A 17,416-nucleotide genomic window follows, 5' to 3' on the forward strand; every position below is an offset into this window, starting at 1 on the left:
CGATAAAAAAATCTAAGAGAGAGTGCAGGACTTGCCTACATTCTCAATAACTGTTTTTTTTGTTTTTGTTTGTTTTTTTTATTGTCTGAGTTCAATGCATTTGGCGAGTGCTTATCTCCATGTGCCCATCTCCTCCATCCGTACACGGTTCTGTTTCTACCCAGAAACCTTTTGTGGTAAAAAGTATCCTGAAAAAAATAAGTAGACACTCCATCGATGTTATGCTGTTTCTCAACTTTAACTGAAATTCTTAATTGTTCTCTACTTCAGATACTTAACTTATTTAACACTTGAAACTCCGTAGGTGTTTTTCCATATTGTTGGAGTGCTGGAGCACTTCAAGGTAATTTATAATGCTAGCTTTAATGGCCGAACCTCCAAATGTTGAGGGAACTTTATAGCGAAGTGCATTGTTTGAGTGAAGTTATCATTGCATTCTTCTTCTTTTGTATTTGCATGCTGTTCTAAATTTAAATAATAACAGCTGTTTTAAAGTTAGAGCATCACAATTAAGATCTATAACGTAGTTAAATCTTTTATAATTATCTAGGAGTAGCACCTTGAAAGGTTTCATGTTTTCTTCAGAGCAGTTTTATAAATCATATGTAATCAAATGACTACATATAATTGCCAATATGGGGAAAAGCTGAAATGCTCATTTTTAAGTATATGACGATAATTATTCATTTTACTGAAATATTTCTTATTGATTACTTTTTCTTATAAAGGTAAAACTATGCTCTTGGCAAAAATTCAAACTGTAAAGAATTATTTAAGGGAAAGAATAGGATTATTTGCCTCCCTGCACCCCCAGCACGGTTTCCAGAGTAAAAACTATTAACAATTCCATATGAATTTTCTAGAAATTTCCTGAGAATTAATGAATAGATAACTATTGGCTACATAAAGTTTGCTCTCCACACTTTTTGCTTTGTAAAAAAAACGAAGCCTTTTCTTGGGGGGCGGGGGAAGGTTAGAATTCAACTCCGACTGATGCTAAGGTTAAAATGTCTGCTTCCTTCTGTTTGTGTTTGCCTGCTGTGCTTTTGCCCATCTTTTGCTTTCAACTTTTTTAAAAAATTACTTTAGGTGTTTCTCTGAATCGATCTTGGATTGGGTCTTGTTATGTCATATAATCTGAAAGGTTATTTTAATAGATAAGTTTAGCCCGTTTATGTTTATTGAAATGCAGCCATATTTGGCCTTAGTGGTGCATTTTATGTTTTGCTTTCGATTTTAAAAGCCTATAAAAAATCCTCTGTTCATTTCCTTCCTCCCTCCCTCTTTCTCTCTCTTTCTCATTCTCTCTGTGTGTCTGTACGTGTGTGTGTTCTGGCTTGTGGTTTTGCTCTTGTGGTTATATAACTCCACTATTAATCATCTATTTCTGTAGATAGTATCTATTAATTCAAATTTTGAACAGTGATGATATTAATATATTTCCTCTTCCTCCTCCCTCCCTTCCTCTCCTTTAGCCCCTGATTTTAGTCGATTGTATTGTCTTTCTTACTGTTTACCTTTATACTTTTAATATGTTTATGCTGTGACTTGATTCATCAGCTTTAAATTACACCCTTGACACCCGCCCCCCCATCCCATCTCTAGTAATTAAAAAGTAAGGAAACCAGCTTACCTACTCCGCCTTCCACTTTCTTTTCCCCTTCCCTTTCCTGAAGGTTTTATTGTATCGTTTCTACATTGTTGGGGCATGTGACACTTAGACTGTTCTTTTACCCTCATTCACACTTTTGTTTTTAGTATTAGGCCTGTAATTATTAGATTCAGTGCTCGTGACCTACCCTTTCACTACCCTTTCCCTCCTTTTTACTGTCTCTTCTGTGTCCTCTCGTAGAGTCCTCAGAACAGGCTCAGAAGAAGAATATTTCCTGATAAGTTCGTGCATGTTCTAGAGTTTGTTGCCTTAAATGCTTCAACAACAAACAGCTTGACTGAGCATAAAATTCGTACATCATGCTTTCTTCCCTTGAGAGCTTTTAGAGTCTAGCTCCATAGTCTTCTGGAGTTAAGTGTGACCGCGGAGAGATCTGAAGCCAACCTAATTTTTTTAGTGACTTGATCTTGAAAAGAATGTTGTGTTACCCAGTTGTTGAGTACGGGGTTCACCATGTGTTCATCAGATCAGGCTTCTAAAATGTGTTCTTCAGGGCTTCCCGGTGAATGGGGAGCTGCTGCTTAATAGGGACAGGGGTTCAGTTTTGAGAGATCAAAAAAATTCTGGAAGATTGGTTGGTTGCACAGCCATGTGGATGTGCTTAACGCTACTGCTAAGTACACTTAAAATGGTTACGATGGTAAATTTTATGTTATGTGTATTTTACCGCAATTAAAAAAAAGATTCCAGGTTTAAAAAAAAAAACTTCCTGGTAAATTATGTTTTGCTATTGTTTTTTGACTCTCTTTATTCCCAGAAAAACTTTTTGCCTAGGAGTCTTATTTTGTCTACGATTAATGTAAGTTTACCAGCTTTCTTATGGTTAGTGTTGCTTGGTATATCTTTTTATTTCTGTTTGCTTTCAGCTTCCTTTGTCTATATATGTATTTTTGTCTGTTTATTTCTCATAAATAGCATATAGCTCGATTTTGTGTGGGTATAGTTTCTTACATTCAGTCTTTTAATTGGTGACTTTAGTCTCATTTATGTTTACTCTTATTATTGATGCATTGGGATTTATTTCCATTTACTGTTCTTTGTCTTCTTTTCCTCTTTCCTACCCTCCATTGCACCAATCCTGTTCACTTTATCTTCTTGTTTCCCTTTATTTCCTTTTTCTATCTTCCATTCTGATATTGTTTACTCTTTAATTTTTAACGTATTTTCCCGGCTTAAAGTCTAAAGTTAAGCAGCATCTCTCAAACAATACAGGACCTTAGAATAATTTTACACCCTATTGTTATCCTCTGGTATTTTATTTCCATTTTATTCTTCATCTGTAAAAGTGGTTGTCATGGCCATCGTTACTATTATAATTACCGCCTTATACATCATTTTCTGTTTAGATTTACCCACATATTTGGCAGTTCTCACCATTGCTTCTTGTATTTTAATCTCTCCTTCTGGATTCAGTTCGCTTCCTCCTGAAATTAAATTTCCTTGTTTTGTTTTCTTTTAGTGGTGCTCTCAGTAAAGAATCATTACTATAAGTAAACTATCTTTTTTCTTCTTCTTACGTAATGGCTTGGTCAGAAAAAAAAATTATTTTCATTGCTTTCTGATATCTTTTGTTGTGTCGAAGGGTGTACTATCAGCTTAATTATTATTTCTTTTTAGGTAATGTCGTCCCTATAATTAGTTTTAATATTTCTATCTTTGGTGTTATCCATTTTCACTACCATGATCTAAGTATAGATTTAGTTTCGTTTGCTTTGATGGAGCTTGTGCTTTTTGTCTTCCATTAATTCTGGAAAAATTCTGCATCATACCTTCAAATATTCTTTCCCCTGGTCTTTCTAGTCTGTTCTCTAGCAATTCCTATTAGATGTATGTTAGACATACTTATATCGTTCTCTACTGCTTAATTTCACTTTTATATTTTCATCTTTTTGTATCTTTGTGATGACTTTGCGATAATTTCTTCAGCTCTATTTTCTAGTTCATTCTTTTATTTCCTGAGCTGTGTCTAATCTTATGTTTATGTCACAACTTAGTTTTTAATTTTAATGATTTTTTTTTTGGCCTAAGTTTACTCTCTTTTTAAATCGTATATTCAGTTCCTCCTTTATAACTTTAATTATTTTAAGCATACTTATTTAGTAGGTTTACTTCTAGCATTCAATATTTCTGGAGGTATAGTCCTGTTTTGTATGGGTTCTGATTCTCACTCATAATGAATTGATTGTCTCCTTATGTGTTTATACTTTTGGACTATGAGCTTATCTTGAGGTTTTGTCTCTTGAATCCTGGCAGCTAGGGTGGAGGGTGTGTCCCTTCAGACTGGTTTTACACTTGTTCTGCCAGGTGTTTTAGGAATATCACAGACACGGAGCTAACTTCAAGTTAATGGCTCAGCCTGGGAGCTCTTAGTCCCTGTAGGCTGGGTAAGTTCAAACCCCAGACGGGCCTGAGGATGGGCCCCTGTCCATCCGCCTCCTCAGCCGCACGGCGGCATTTACCGATCAGTTTGGCCATCAACTCGCAGACAAGAAAGAAGGCTTTCAAGTACTAACATATCTTCATCTCATTAAGAGGCCCAGTGTACCCAGTACATGGCCTCTGTTGCCCCTTCTCCCACTTAGGGTGCATATGACCATCACTGATGAGAGCCTAGGTGTCTGTAGGTCACTTTGATACATAAAAGCCACAGCTCCTTTTTTCCACCAATCTTTTATATTGTACTTGTCACCTCAAACCAGATGCAGCCCCATATGACAGAGGAAACACCACATTACCCATTTATGTTAACTCTCCTGTCCCCAAGGAAACTGCTGTGTAAAACCAAGGTCATTCTGAGGCTGGCCAGCTTCAGGCCAGGCCTGGGGTTAACCCTTTACTTACGGGTTCCAAGGTTGAAAAAACAGTTTGGATTTACCGTGGGGTTCCCAGTTCTAACTTCCCTCTCTGCACAAGCCACACAGGCCAAGGGCCTAGTCGTCCATCCTCCAGGACTTCTAATCACTCTGTTAAGCCAGATCGACTATGCCGACACCTTCACTGCAGCAGCATAGGGTAATTTCTGGCTCTGGTAATTTCTCATACTTCCTAGAGAGTTGAGGTCCGCTCTGGATTTGCAAGGCTGTTTATTCTACCTTATCAAGCGTTCACAGATACTTTTGGCATTTCTAGGTGTTCGTAGTAAAAGATTTTCGGATTATCTAATTCAAAATATTACATTAGAGAAAAGTTTGAAACTACTCAAGCAGACCGAATTTGAATTCTGACGCCTCTTTCAGGCAGTATAATCTTTGGCAAGGTACTTGGACTCCCTGAACTTTCTCCAAGCATGGTTTGGGGATATTAACGCCCAAAGGGGTTGTTGTGAGATGTAGTTATTGTCAGAGGTAAAGCTCAGATGCCCTAATGTGGTTCACAGAGTTCTGATTGGGCCCCGACCGGAGCCTTCCGCGTCTCCTCGCACGTCCCAGACACATTCCGCGTGACAGGCGACTGTGCATCCTCAGTGGTTCTTCTCTCCAGCTTCCGAGACTTTATACGTGGCGTTCCTTTTTTTCTAAGCATTCTCTTTCCTAGTCCACCTTCCTCTTAACTATTCTTACTAATCATTCATACCTCAGCTTAGATATCATTTTCCCCAGGAAGTTGTCCCCACTGGTCCACAAGCCTGGGTGAGATCCAGTGAGAGTCCCACGCACTCCCATACGCCCTGCATTTGCCCATCGCGGCACTCAGCGGCATGTCTGCTTGCCCGATCGCTACTTGACGGGAAGAGTTTTGGCCTTTTTGTTCACTGCTGTATCCCTCGCTCCTGACAAAGAGCCTAGCACACAGCTTAACGCGTGGTAGCTGTTGTTTTTATCAGCACCTTCATCTGTCATAATTCTCAAATGTCTGATTGTTTTATAAATAACTCTTAAGTATGCCAAGAAGCTTAGAGTTCAGTTACAAGACTGACAAGGGCATGCCTTGTGTCAGAGCCACACTTTAGGCCTTTGTTTTCACTTATTCAGTCATTTACCCTTTATATCCTAGGAGCTAACCCAGGAGTGCGATGAAAAGAAAGCCCAGTACGACAGCTGTGCGGCAGGCCTCGAAAGCAATCGGTCCAAATTAGAGCAGGTAAGAAGACAGTTTCTACTTTAACAATTTAGTAAAAACTGCTGTGAATCATATTTTTACTACACCACTGTCGAAAGATTTCTCAATCTTTTCTCTTATCCCCTGAGTCTGTCTCCGAAGTTCCAGAGATCTTAGTTTCTTCAAACTTGATGGGCACGCCCCGAATTCTCCACCTATACCACTACTGCCGAAGCCCAGGCCCCCATAATGTCTTTCCTGGACTCCCAAAGCAACCCACCACATGCTCGCCCACTTCCACGCCAGCCTTCCTGTGGCTCATTCTCCAAAAAGCAGCCGAAGAAACCTGTGTAAAACCCAGGCCACCCTCCCCTGGCTTCCCGTTGCTCTTAAAACCTAACTTCCCAGCTCTGGTCTCCAAGGCCCCAGCTGCCTCGGGAGCCTCATGTCCACGTGCCCTGCTCCTCACCCCCAGGCCTCCGGCCACATCGGCTGCCGCTTGTCCTCGCAACAGGCCAAGTTCGTTTTCACCTCAGGGCTCTGCGTGTGCTCTTCTCAGTCCAGGACCCTCTGCCTCCAACTCTTTGCTTTGACCTCTCCTTTTCATCTTTCAGATCTCAGCCTAAATGTCACCTCCTTCTAGAGATCGTCTCTGATCACCCATCTAACATTGCCCACTCAGTCACCCTATCACATTCTACTGCTGAACTTTCTTCCCAGCAGTTATCCCCATCTGAAGCTGCCTTCATCCCACGTTCCCTCGTGTGCGTCTGTTTCCTCTGCTTGAATGAGGGTAGGGACCTGTCTTGTTCACTGCTGTGTCCCCAGCACCTAACAGAGCTGGGCACACAGTAGGTACTTAATAAATGAATAGCTGAGCCTGTGGTCTTCGAGTGGTATGAGTAGTCTCTGGATTGCAGCCTAGTCTGTTACAGTAAACGAAGTTACAGTCGCAGAGGAAAAAGTGACTGACGCTATTTCTTTCGTTGTGCATTTAGTCATCCTCTCTGCATCTTTCAATAATGTTTCTTCTTTCAATAATGTTTCTCATTTAAAATTACATATTGTACTGAAGAAAAGAAGAAAAAAAGAAAAATAAATAAATAAATTTATATATCGTAGGAAGTCAGAGGACTCCGCGAAGAATGTCTTCAAGAAGAAAGCAAATACCATTATACAAATTGTATGATTAAGGTAAGACAAAGAAAGTAGACCCGAAACTTTTCTGAGATTTTTACATATCAAGGACTTAACCTAAAACTTAGTCTTTCCACTTAGAACCTGGAAGTCCAGCTTCGCCGTGCTACTGATGAGATGAAAGCATATGTCTCTTCTGACCAACAAGAAAAAAGAAAGGCAATTAGGCAAGTAGTTTTGTTGTTTTTATCTTGAGTTCCTTAATGTTTTCACCTATAACAGGTTTATAAATAAGATGAAATTATAAAATTTGGAGTACTTAAATAAGCAGATACTAAGATATTATTTAAATCTTGTTAAACATCCTCTGGGTAGTCTAGCGCTTGCCAGCTGTTAATACATATAATTTTCTTTCTTGCATGCTTGCTTTTTTTAATGTGGCAAAAGATATATAACATAAAAATCGCTATTTTAAGCATTTTTAATTGTACAGTTCAGTCGCATTGATTATATTCACAATGTCGTACAGCCGTCACTACCATATATTACCAATGGTTTTCATCACCCCAAACAGAAACTCCCCATTTCCCCGTCCCCAAGAATACGTATAATTTCATACTTGCTTTTTTAGAAGCAGTAAGGTTTGTCTATTTTTAAAGTCCCATGTGGCTTGGACTCTAGTCATCTGCCTGCTCCTTATGCAGCGCGAGTGACTGCATTTCAGCTAGACGCTGTGTGATTGCAGTGTGCCAACCTTCAAAGTGAGGAAGGCCATGGAGACACCACTCGTCCTTAGATGGCGATTTTGTTTTGTGATTCCAGCTCGCAGCATACTGCAATAAATCAAATGCCGCCTTAATAAATACATCTATGATTGAATTCCTAGCTGTGATAAAAGGCAGCAGTTGAACGAGATAAGAGTTCTTTGTCCCTTACCACACTTCAAATCTTTTGCTTTTATTATCCAGTAAGAACTCAGAATGTATGATTCACATTTATTCCAAACTGCAGTTGAGATTTTTAATGTCCTATACATTGATATTGCAAAAAGGAATGTAAGAAATGAAGTGTCTTGCAGAGTCTAATTTTTATATAGATAATGCACTGGAATGCAAGCCAGACCGGAGATATCCTATAAATAGAATATTTTTTTCTAATACTCCAATGTATCAAACATATTAAATTTATGTATTCAGATTTTTTCATTGAATGTAAACTTAGCTCAAATAAATCTCTATGGTCAGTGCTAATGTTTCACAAAAGTGAGAAGTTAATTTGTTTTTGAAAAATAAAAGCTTTTAGAAATAAAGTGTCATTTCTTCCAAAGTTATTGATGTAAAATAGTAAAGAAATATTGCTTCTGAACTACTGGTTTTCTGATGGGTTTTCTAACCAGACATTCCTCTTCATCATTTTAAAAACTACTGGAAACCTTTACCACTCCTTAGTTTTCTTAGAGAAATATTGAGCCTTGACTAGAGTAGTACATGGTAGAATAGTATGAATAGAATGAAGTTAATTATGTTCTAAACTCACTGATACATGTTTAAAATATTGTTAGTATTATAGATACAGTATATTTATGGTTATTTCATTTTCTATTTTTGTGGTGCTTTTTGGTAAGGCTACAGGTCTAAAAACTTAGCTTGGTTTTGAAAGATCATCTGCAAATTTTAATTTTATTTAAAGAGGCAGCCTGTTTTATTTCAAAGTTCTAGGGAGGGACTGTAAATTTTGTTTCGAACCTGGTTTTTCCAGTTCCTAGTTTTGTGACCTTGAGCAAATCACCTCCTCATTATAAAATAAGGTGAATAATATATGCCACAGAGGATCAAGGTAAATATAATGTACGCAGCCATGTTTTGGAAATTATATCACATGACTTCCTAGAGAACAAGGATGCCGTCTGTCCTGTTTTCTTCTTGAAACCCCAGAGTGTGCTTGGTACATAACAAGTGCTCCGTAATTATTTCTTGAATAAATTAAAATTACGTATTAGTGTTATGGAAAAAGAGTACGAGCCTGTTGATTTCTTGCTAAAATATAAGTGAAAATTCTTAAACAATTTAGATATTTCTCAGGCCTAGGGTAATAAATGAATTATTTAAAGCTATCTGAACTATGACCCTATATTCTTCTTGAGACAATATGTTGTTTACATTCTCCAAGCTGTTTTTCATTGGGGAGCTGGAAAGACAAACAGTTGGACGTAGCAGCTCATAAATTTTAAAAGCAAAATGCAGGCCCATCAGGCTTGTGTTTGTCCCCGTCCACCCTCACTCCCGCACACAACCCCTCCCTTCGCTTCAGCCCTGTGAGGACTCGGGGCACTTCTGGTGGACGGTCTCTCCATGCTGATCACGGTTACCTCCCTTTTTGCCTAAATGTGAATATTCCTTCACTTGGCTACGAGGGTTTCTGTTTGTGTGAGTGATTTGTTAGATTCCCAATTTTGTGCTGTTTAATTTCTGGAGCGCTGCAGCGTAGCTTTCCGTCGGCTTTATCCATCCGCACGTGAGGTCTGAAGTCTCTCACCCTCTTGGTCATCGGTTCCTTCGTCCTCATCCTTCAGTCTTGTCCGTAGCTCTTTACATTTCACTTTTTGTCTCCTGTAGTGTTGAAATATAACTGTGCTTTCGTTTAAAAATACAGTAGCAATGTTATTTGTATTTTTATTTTTACATTAAAAATCTGCAGGTTTTTTTTAGATTACAAAAGAAATACTTATAAAAAACAAAAAGTAACCGTTATGAAGTATAGTGCACAAAAATTGAATGTTGTCCACATCGCCATGCCTCAGAAATGTCTCCCATTAATATTTTGGTGTACGTTATTCCATATTGCTTTCTCATGCACTTGCCAGCGTGTCTGGGGGTGGGTAGCAAACACTTGGGGAATTTGTGTGTGTTTATACAAAAATAAAATTAAACTATATATTATTCCTTTGATTGGATGTACCATAATTTATTTAAACATTCTCCCATCTATCAGCTTTAGTTTGTTTGCAGATTTGCACTGTTATAAGCAATGGTGAAGTAAATGGTTTTTGCTTTTATCTTGACTAAGTCGTGAGAGTTTTTCTGTAGGATGACTTCCGAGAAGTGGAATGTGGGGGTAGACGCTATCTAGTGTTTAAAAAATGCCTCCTTTCTCCCATCTGCAAACCTCTTCAAAAGCAAAGTGTAATTTAAGCAAATGGGTTGCCATTGTTTAAGGGTAGATTAACCAGAAATAGTACTTAACATTTTAAATCTCTTAATTTCTTATGCAATGTTTTGCCTTTTTTCCCTTAAATTACTATTTACTGGAAGGACCGACTAAAAATGGGGAAAGTATTTGATAATGGGTTTCATTCTGACTCCAGTACTCTATACTATACTGTTTAATATGTTTAGATAGATCTATTGATTTATAATTTAGTTGTATGATCAAATCGGTTGAAGGAAATTGAAACTAAATCGTTATGTTGACTCTCTAGGGAACAGTATACCAAAAATATTGCTGAACAGGAAAACCTTGGAAAGGTAAGAATGTATTATTTATTTTTTTTAAATGTGGCTAATTCAGGCTTTCGGCACATGGTTATGACATTGTCATTCTTTTTAAAAAGTTATAGTATAGTTTCCAAGGGGAAACTGGATCCTTCTTAATCGCCTTCAAAGGTGAGGATTCTTCTTTAGGAATTTAGTTTTATAGAAGTGAAGCCACACGGATTTTTGGAGAAAAAAATAGTTTTAAATCACAAAGAGTTCATCAGAAGCTTCTGCCTAACAAACAAAAATGCCATGTGTAATAAACTACCAAGTTTTCAGATTATTCTCAGGTCTCTGTTTATGAGATAAGTATAAACTTATTCATCCATTTTATTGAATAAACACAAGCTCTTACTGTGAGCCAGGCACTGGTCTAAGTCCTTTACAAACATTGATTCATTTAATACAAATAATCGAAAAACTTTGAGATATTCAGCTCCCTCCCTGCCCGTCTTATGTGAGGGCTCCTGGAAATAGGAGTGTGTGATTCAGTCTTGTTTTCTCAGTTCTCTGAGCCACTACGAGTAGAAGAGGTGGGAGATAGTGAGGGCCTTAACCATCAGGACTTAAATGACCAACTAATTGATTCTTCTATTTGACTTTATAAAGCAACACATTTTAACAGTCATTTTAAAGACACCGGCTCTATTCTCTTTTTTTAAAAAAGACCTGAATTTACCAACAACTCAGGACTTGGCTGGCTTTAGTCCTAAGTTCATGCTTCTGAACAAATGCCTTAACCACTCTGGAGTTCATTTTATCGTATTTAAACTAAAATAGGTAGATTAAGATTTTTTAATTAAATTACCTGCCTGTGTTCCAAGATCATCCTCAGTTATTTTAAGTCCGTGTTGCATAGTGCGGGCTAACTGTGCTTCTCTGTGCACCGTTTTATCTGTTTCTTATTTAGTTTCACTGTTGAAAATTGAGGTTTCTTATTGGTTTTTCTAATAGTAATGTCAAGTGTGTAGCATCGTAGGTAGGGATTGTTTAGCTGCAATTTTTCTTTTAAAATACTGACTATTTCATTGTTTAAATATTCTTAAGTCTGCAACCTGGAAATGATTACATATGGATATTGAAGCTTGTCCACTCTGAAAGTACAAGTGAAAAATATGGCTTTGTTTCAGTCTTAATGAATGCATTGTACAATTTAGCTATTGGTCTGGCTCAATAAATTGGTGATGGCAAAATTCTTCTTATTTACATTTTCTGGTTTGAATCATTATTAAAAACATACATGTGTCTATGCTTTTACATAAAAGCCAAGTTAATTCCCAGAATTCTGTAAGTAATATTGTAAAGGAGAACTTCAGAAAATCAATGGAGTAATTGCTAAATAAACTTTTAAAAAATCTTTTAAAAGTCTTAAAAAGGAAGACTTTTTGAAAGCTTTTTAAAAAGTTTTTTAAATGGAAAATTTCAAGCTTGCAGTAGAGGAAATAATGTAAGGAACTTACATTATAATGTAACTGTCACCCAGCTTTAACGATCAAGCTCACGGCCAGTCGTGTCTCTGTTGTCCCACCCATTTCCCACCCAAGTCACTTTTGGGCAAACCTCAGAGATCTGGTCATATTTTAGTATGTGTCATAAAGACTCTTTTTGAATATAACTACAATACCATTATCATGCCAAAAATAATTTAACAATAATTGCATGATACCCATACCCAGTCAATGTTCTAGCTGTATTTGTTCAAATCAGGATTCAGTAAGAATCCATACATTGCAATTAGCGGATATATGTAAGTCTCTTTTTCTCAAGGTTACTCCTCTGACTTTTTTTCTTTACAATTTATTCGTTGCGGGGAGGGGGAACTTGATCACTTGTCCCGTTGGGTTTCCAGCATCCCAAATTTGGTTGATGGCGCCCCTGTGGTGTCAATCAGCATGTTCTTCCATCCCCAGTATGTCCTGTGAATTGGTAGTTAGACCTAGAGGCTTGCTTAAATATTATTCGATGTCTGGGAAGCATACTTCATCAGTGGTGGTGTGTACTTCTGTCCCAAGGCTTTCTTTTTGTAATGTTGACAGCCATTGATGATCACTTCCTAGGTCCATTTAATTCACCAGAGCTTGCAAAATGGTGACATTCTAATTAAGTTGTTCCTTTTTCATTTATTGGATGGAATAATTCTGCAAAGAGCAACTTCTTATCAACTGTTTAGTTTTACTCTAAGGTACGGTTCATATAAAAAAGGTAGAATAACTGCTTGATTTGCTTATTTACTGGTTTTCAAAGTGTTAAATTGGTTATCATCCTTCAAAAGTATCTTTATGACTTGTAGATTTAACATATTTGATGTTTCAATCTCTTGCAATTACTATTCCTGTCAGTGCTCCAAGTGCCCCATGTTTGACCAGCAGAAGCCTCGAAGTCGGCTCCCGAGTCTTTCTGAAACAATCCCACTAGACTTTCACGGCCCCTTCGTTTTCTGGTATGACAGTACGTTGCAGGTTCATCCTGTACATTTTCTGTCCCAAATCTGGAATCAGCCATTTCTCTAAAAAGTGTTCATATGTTCTTTCTGTATGACTTGTGAATAAAATGTCCATCGTATTAATGCAAGTAAGTAAAAAATAAAAGGAAACCTTAAAGCTGATTCCTCCATTTTATCAGAGAAATTTTGGTATGGGATGACATGCCATACTCAGAAGGAAAAAATAGAAATAATCTAAATTTTCAAGACAAACATAGAATAATCCCAGCCTTTCAAAGTGAATATGGCATTACAAAGAGACAGTTTTACTTCTTAACTTCTTCCTTTCTGATTTAGATGTCTTTTATTTTTTAATTCATGCCCGATTTCTTTGGTAGAACTTCCCATATGATGTTTAATAAAAATAGAGAAAGTGGGCATTCTTATTGTGTTCCTTATAAAGTCAAAAAGCTTTCACCATTGAATACGATGTTAGTTGTGGGCTTGCCATGTGTGGTCTTTGTGGTGTTGAGGTATGTTCCCTCTATATCTAGTTTGTTGAGAGTTTTTATCATGAATGGATGTTGAATTTTGTCAGGGGCTTTTGCTGCATCTATTGAGAGAATCGGGTGATTTTTGTCCTTTGTTTTGTCGATGTGGCGTGTCACATGGATCAATTTGTAGATGTTACACCATCGTTGCATCTGCGGAGTGGATCCCATTGGATTATGGTGTAGGATCCTTTTGGTGTGTTGTTGAATTTTGTTGACTAGTGTTTTGTTGAGAACTTTTGCATCTGCGTTTATCAGGACGTGGGCCTATGATTTTCTTTTCTGGTGGTGTCCTTGTCTGGTTTTGATATCGGAGTGATGCTGGCCTTGTAGAATGAGTTTGGAAGTGTTCTCTTCTATTTTTAGGAAGAATTTGAATGTTTGGTGGAATACCAATGAGGCCATTTGGTCTTGGACTTTTCTTTGTTGGGAGGTTTTTTATTACTGTTTCAATCTTATTCTAGTGATTGGTCTGTTGAGATTTTCTGTTTCTTCGTGATTCAGTCTTGGTAGGTTGTATGTTTCTAGGAGCATCTCTGTTTCCTTTAAGTTGTACACCTTTGGTTGAATGATTGTTCATAGTGGTCTCTTGTGATCGTTTGTATTTGTTTGTGTCTCCTCTTTCATTTCCGATTTTGTTTGGTTGAGTCCTCTCTCTTTTTTCTTGCTGAATATAGATAAAGGTTTGTCTTTTTGAATATCTTTTCAAAAAAAAAGCTCTTGGTTTAATTGATTTTTTTCTATTGTCTTTTTAGTCTCTGTTTTATTTTCTCTCCGCTCTTTATTTCCTCTTCTACTATGTTTGGGTTTCATTTTTTCTCATTTATCTGGTTTCTTGAGGTGTAGAGTTGGTTTGTTTGTTTGAGTTCTTTCTTTTTTTCTTGATGTCAGCTTGCTGTGGGCTTCCCTCTTAGAACTGCTTTTGCTGCATCCCATAAGTTGTGTTATGTTGTATTTCTATTTTTGTTTGTGTCTAGATATTTTTTTATTTCTCTCTTAATTGCTTTCACCCGTTGGTTATTCAGTATCATGCTGTTTAATTGCTACATACTTGTGGATTTTCCAGTTTTCTTCTTGTGGTTTATTTCCAGTTTCATACAATCGTGGTCATAAAAGATGCTGGATCTGCTTTAAATCTTCTTGGATTTACTGGGACTTGTTTTGTGGCCCAGCATGCTGTCTGTTGTGGAGGGTGTTTCCTGTGTGCTGGGGGGCCGTGTGTGTTCTGCTGTGTTTGGACAGAATGGTCATTAAATAAATATCTATTAAGTTCATCTGAAAAAATAAAAAAGTGATGACCACGTAAACCTTCAAATAATCCTGTGCTGGGCATCCACAGACCTCCCCAGGCAACTGAGTTTCTGATGCTAGGCCAGCCTCTCATGCCATAGTTCACACTGCCATTCACAAGAATTTGCTTGCCAGGTACTATGGACTATTGTACTGAAAGTTGCAACTTCACCCCCACCATACCACCTCCCTCTTAAAGAACAATGGAATCCGTGACAGGTGTTTTTTTGTACATTGCAACTATCAACAAAGTTAATCTGCATTAAATGACAGTAACATTAAGAATAAATTATATACTAAAGTCAGTTGCATTCATAAAGTTAAAGGTTTCAAACACACGTGGTCATGAAGCAATTTAAATTTAATATTTCCGACACAGACGGTGCCCACATCCTGTCTTTGGTTCTTTAAATAACTTTTATATGTTGTTAGGATTTTTGACAAGGAAATTATTCCAATAATATAAGAAAAGGTACAGTTTAAGTAGCACCTTAATCTTAAAACCATGCTTAGAAGTTTTAAAATTCTCGATCTGTCTCACTCCTTTGGTTTTAGTTTATGAGGATAAAAATATTTCTTGTACTTTATTTGTAACATACACTTAAATAGATGTATTTGCATGCCGGGTATTATGTCAAAAATTTTCTGAATTCTTTTTCATTTCCCATTGCTGTTTGCTCTCACGTTTCCTTTCATTAGCTGTGGCTGGGGAGGGCAGTGATTAGTAAGTGACTTGAACCTGGTCCTCAGCTCAGTTTAGCCTCTCACTGGGACAAGTGCCGGCTCACCTGTGTTCTTAGATCAACTTCATACTAAAAAAGGGAGAGATGGGGAGGTCTGTGTAATCCGTTTGTGTGCCTCGGCTTGTTTTTCTGTCCCGGATGGTTTCTCGCACTCAGTGCCAGGCTGTGCATTTCTGTCACACTCGCGCCTTCTCTGTTTCCCTCTTCTTTCCTTCCTTCTTTCCTCTCATTGTCTCTGACTTTGTGCTACGCCCCCTTTCAGTCACCCCTCCTCATAGTGTAAACCCAAAGTATATTGTTACAATTGATTGAAAAATTATCTTATTCCTGTTCATAACTTTGAAGTCAATGAGTAGAACAGTTTGGGCAGGTGGAACCATATAGATTATTAGTAAGGAAAATAATCCTAATAAGGATTAGGGCCTGTTTAACAGTGTGTTTAAAAAAAAAAACACTTCGCCTTCTCTCTGAGAAATATATGCATGTAATTTTATTTATTTGGACATACACAGTACATACATTGAGTCAGGAAAGAATACAATATTTAATAATGCATATAACAACTAATAGTTTTTCTCGTATTTTTACATCAATTAGGTCATGTGAAAAAATAATCTTATAAGGCAGATACTTGTATAAGTGTCCCTAGTTATTAGCCTTAATTGACAATTTAGGAAACTGAAGTCCAAAGATACGGTGTCTTCCTCAGAGCTTGTGGCAAAGCCAAGGTTGAAACTCACGTCTTCCGACTCCCGCAATCCTCATTCTTTTTTTCCCCACCGTGATGCTGTTCCATTTTCCTGATTCCCTTTGCTTTTCCCCGCTCCCTTACTTTTATATTTTTCTTTTTTCTTTTAACTTCAGGTTGTCCTACCTCTATCATACATTTATTTGGTTGTATCATCGTACTTTTCATGCATCATAGAAAACCTGGTTTTCTTAACTGTCATTCAGCGATCGTACAAGGCATACCATAGTCTTCTGAGTATGGCAATAGAAGTAAATCCCTGTCACTGAATTTAATTATTCTTGATTTTTTTATAATAGAAACTTCGGGAAAAACAAAAGGCTATTCGAGAAAGTCATGGTCCCAATATGAAACAAGCGAAAATGTGGCGTGATTTTGAACAATTGATGGAATGTAAGAAACAGTGCTTCCTGAAACAACAAAGCCAAACATCCATTGGCCAGGTAATTCAGGAGGGAGGAGAGGACCGGCTGATCCTCTGAACTCGTGTGTCACCATCTGGGGTTTTAGCTGCTACAGCTAGTATAAGCATAATCCCACCATGTATTTCTTTTCTTGAAAGTGGTTTGTACAGCATTTTGCTTTCAGATTAGCCATTCCCTATTAAGTTTTCTTGGAAAATAATGTTAAGGTAGATCTTGGTTTTAAAATTTTTAACATAAAAAAAGACTTATTTTTGCTTAGTTTAGACATCAGTGGTATCTGAGGCTTTATGAGACAGGAGACTAAGTTTACTTTCTGTAAATGTAAATATATGCCCATTAAGAACATGTAGTTTTTAAAAAATGTAATAACCCAATGGCTTAATGTTTTTCTTAATCTTTTTTTAAATTTAGAAGAATCTTTTAGGAACTAATTTCTCTTGTTTTGAAGAAACATTTATCTGAAGTTCAGCAATTCCTACAGTTTCACTTCAGTTTCTTTTTCTTCTGTAAAATTTAAAAATATATAGATTTTGAATAACATATTTGTTCTATTTGTATTATTTAAAAGCAAATAAAACTTGGTGCCTATATCATGGCTATTTATTTTAAAATTATACAGTTGTGTCAAAATTTATTTTTTAAGTAAGAATTCATATTATAGTATTATATTAAATTTAAGGATTATCACTTATTTTTACCAAAAATCTAATATAGTATTTAGGTTTTGAGAACTGTCATTTTAAATATAAAAACTGTTATAGAATATAGATGTTCTCATGTGCTAAAAAGTTAGCACAGGATTTGAAGTGAAATTCAAGAGCTCAAAGTGCTTCTAAATCTCTTCCAAATTTCCTTTG

The 17,416-nt window shown here is 37.0% G+C and overlaps 1 protein-coding gene across 1 annotated transcript in view; it reads left to right on the forward strand.

Moving 5' to 3' along the window:
* The window catches only part of IFT81 (intraflagellar transport 81), a 74,284-nt gene extending 57,113 nt beyond the window's left edge, over window positions 1-17,171 (forward strand). The window contains exons 15-19 of the mRNA XM_023528153.1: window positions 5,666-5,752; window positions 6,833-6,904; window positions 6,989-7,074; window positions 10,326-10,371; window positions 16,434-17,171. Coding sequence (XP_023383921.1) covers window positions 5,666-5,752; window positions 6,833-6,904; window positions 6,989-7,074; window positions 10,326-10,371; window positions 16,434-16,616 — 474 coding nt within the window. The 3' untranslated portion in view covers window positions 16,617-17,171. The remainder of the gene's footprint in view (window positions 1-5,665; window positions 5,753-6,832; window positions 6,905-6,988; window positions 7,075-10,325; window positions 10,372-16,433) is intronic.
* Window positions 17,172-17,416: the final 245 nt, after the last annotated feature.

This window comes from Pteropus vampyrus, unplaced genomic scaffold (assembly GCF_000151845.1).
Source record: "Pteropus vampyrus isolate Shadow unplaced genomic scaffold, Pvam_2.0 Scaffold23, whole genome shotgun sequence".
Lineage (NCBI taxonomy): Eukaryota > Metazoa > Chordata > Mammalia > Chiroptera > Pteropodidae > Pteropus > Pteropus vampyrus.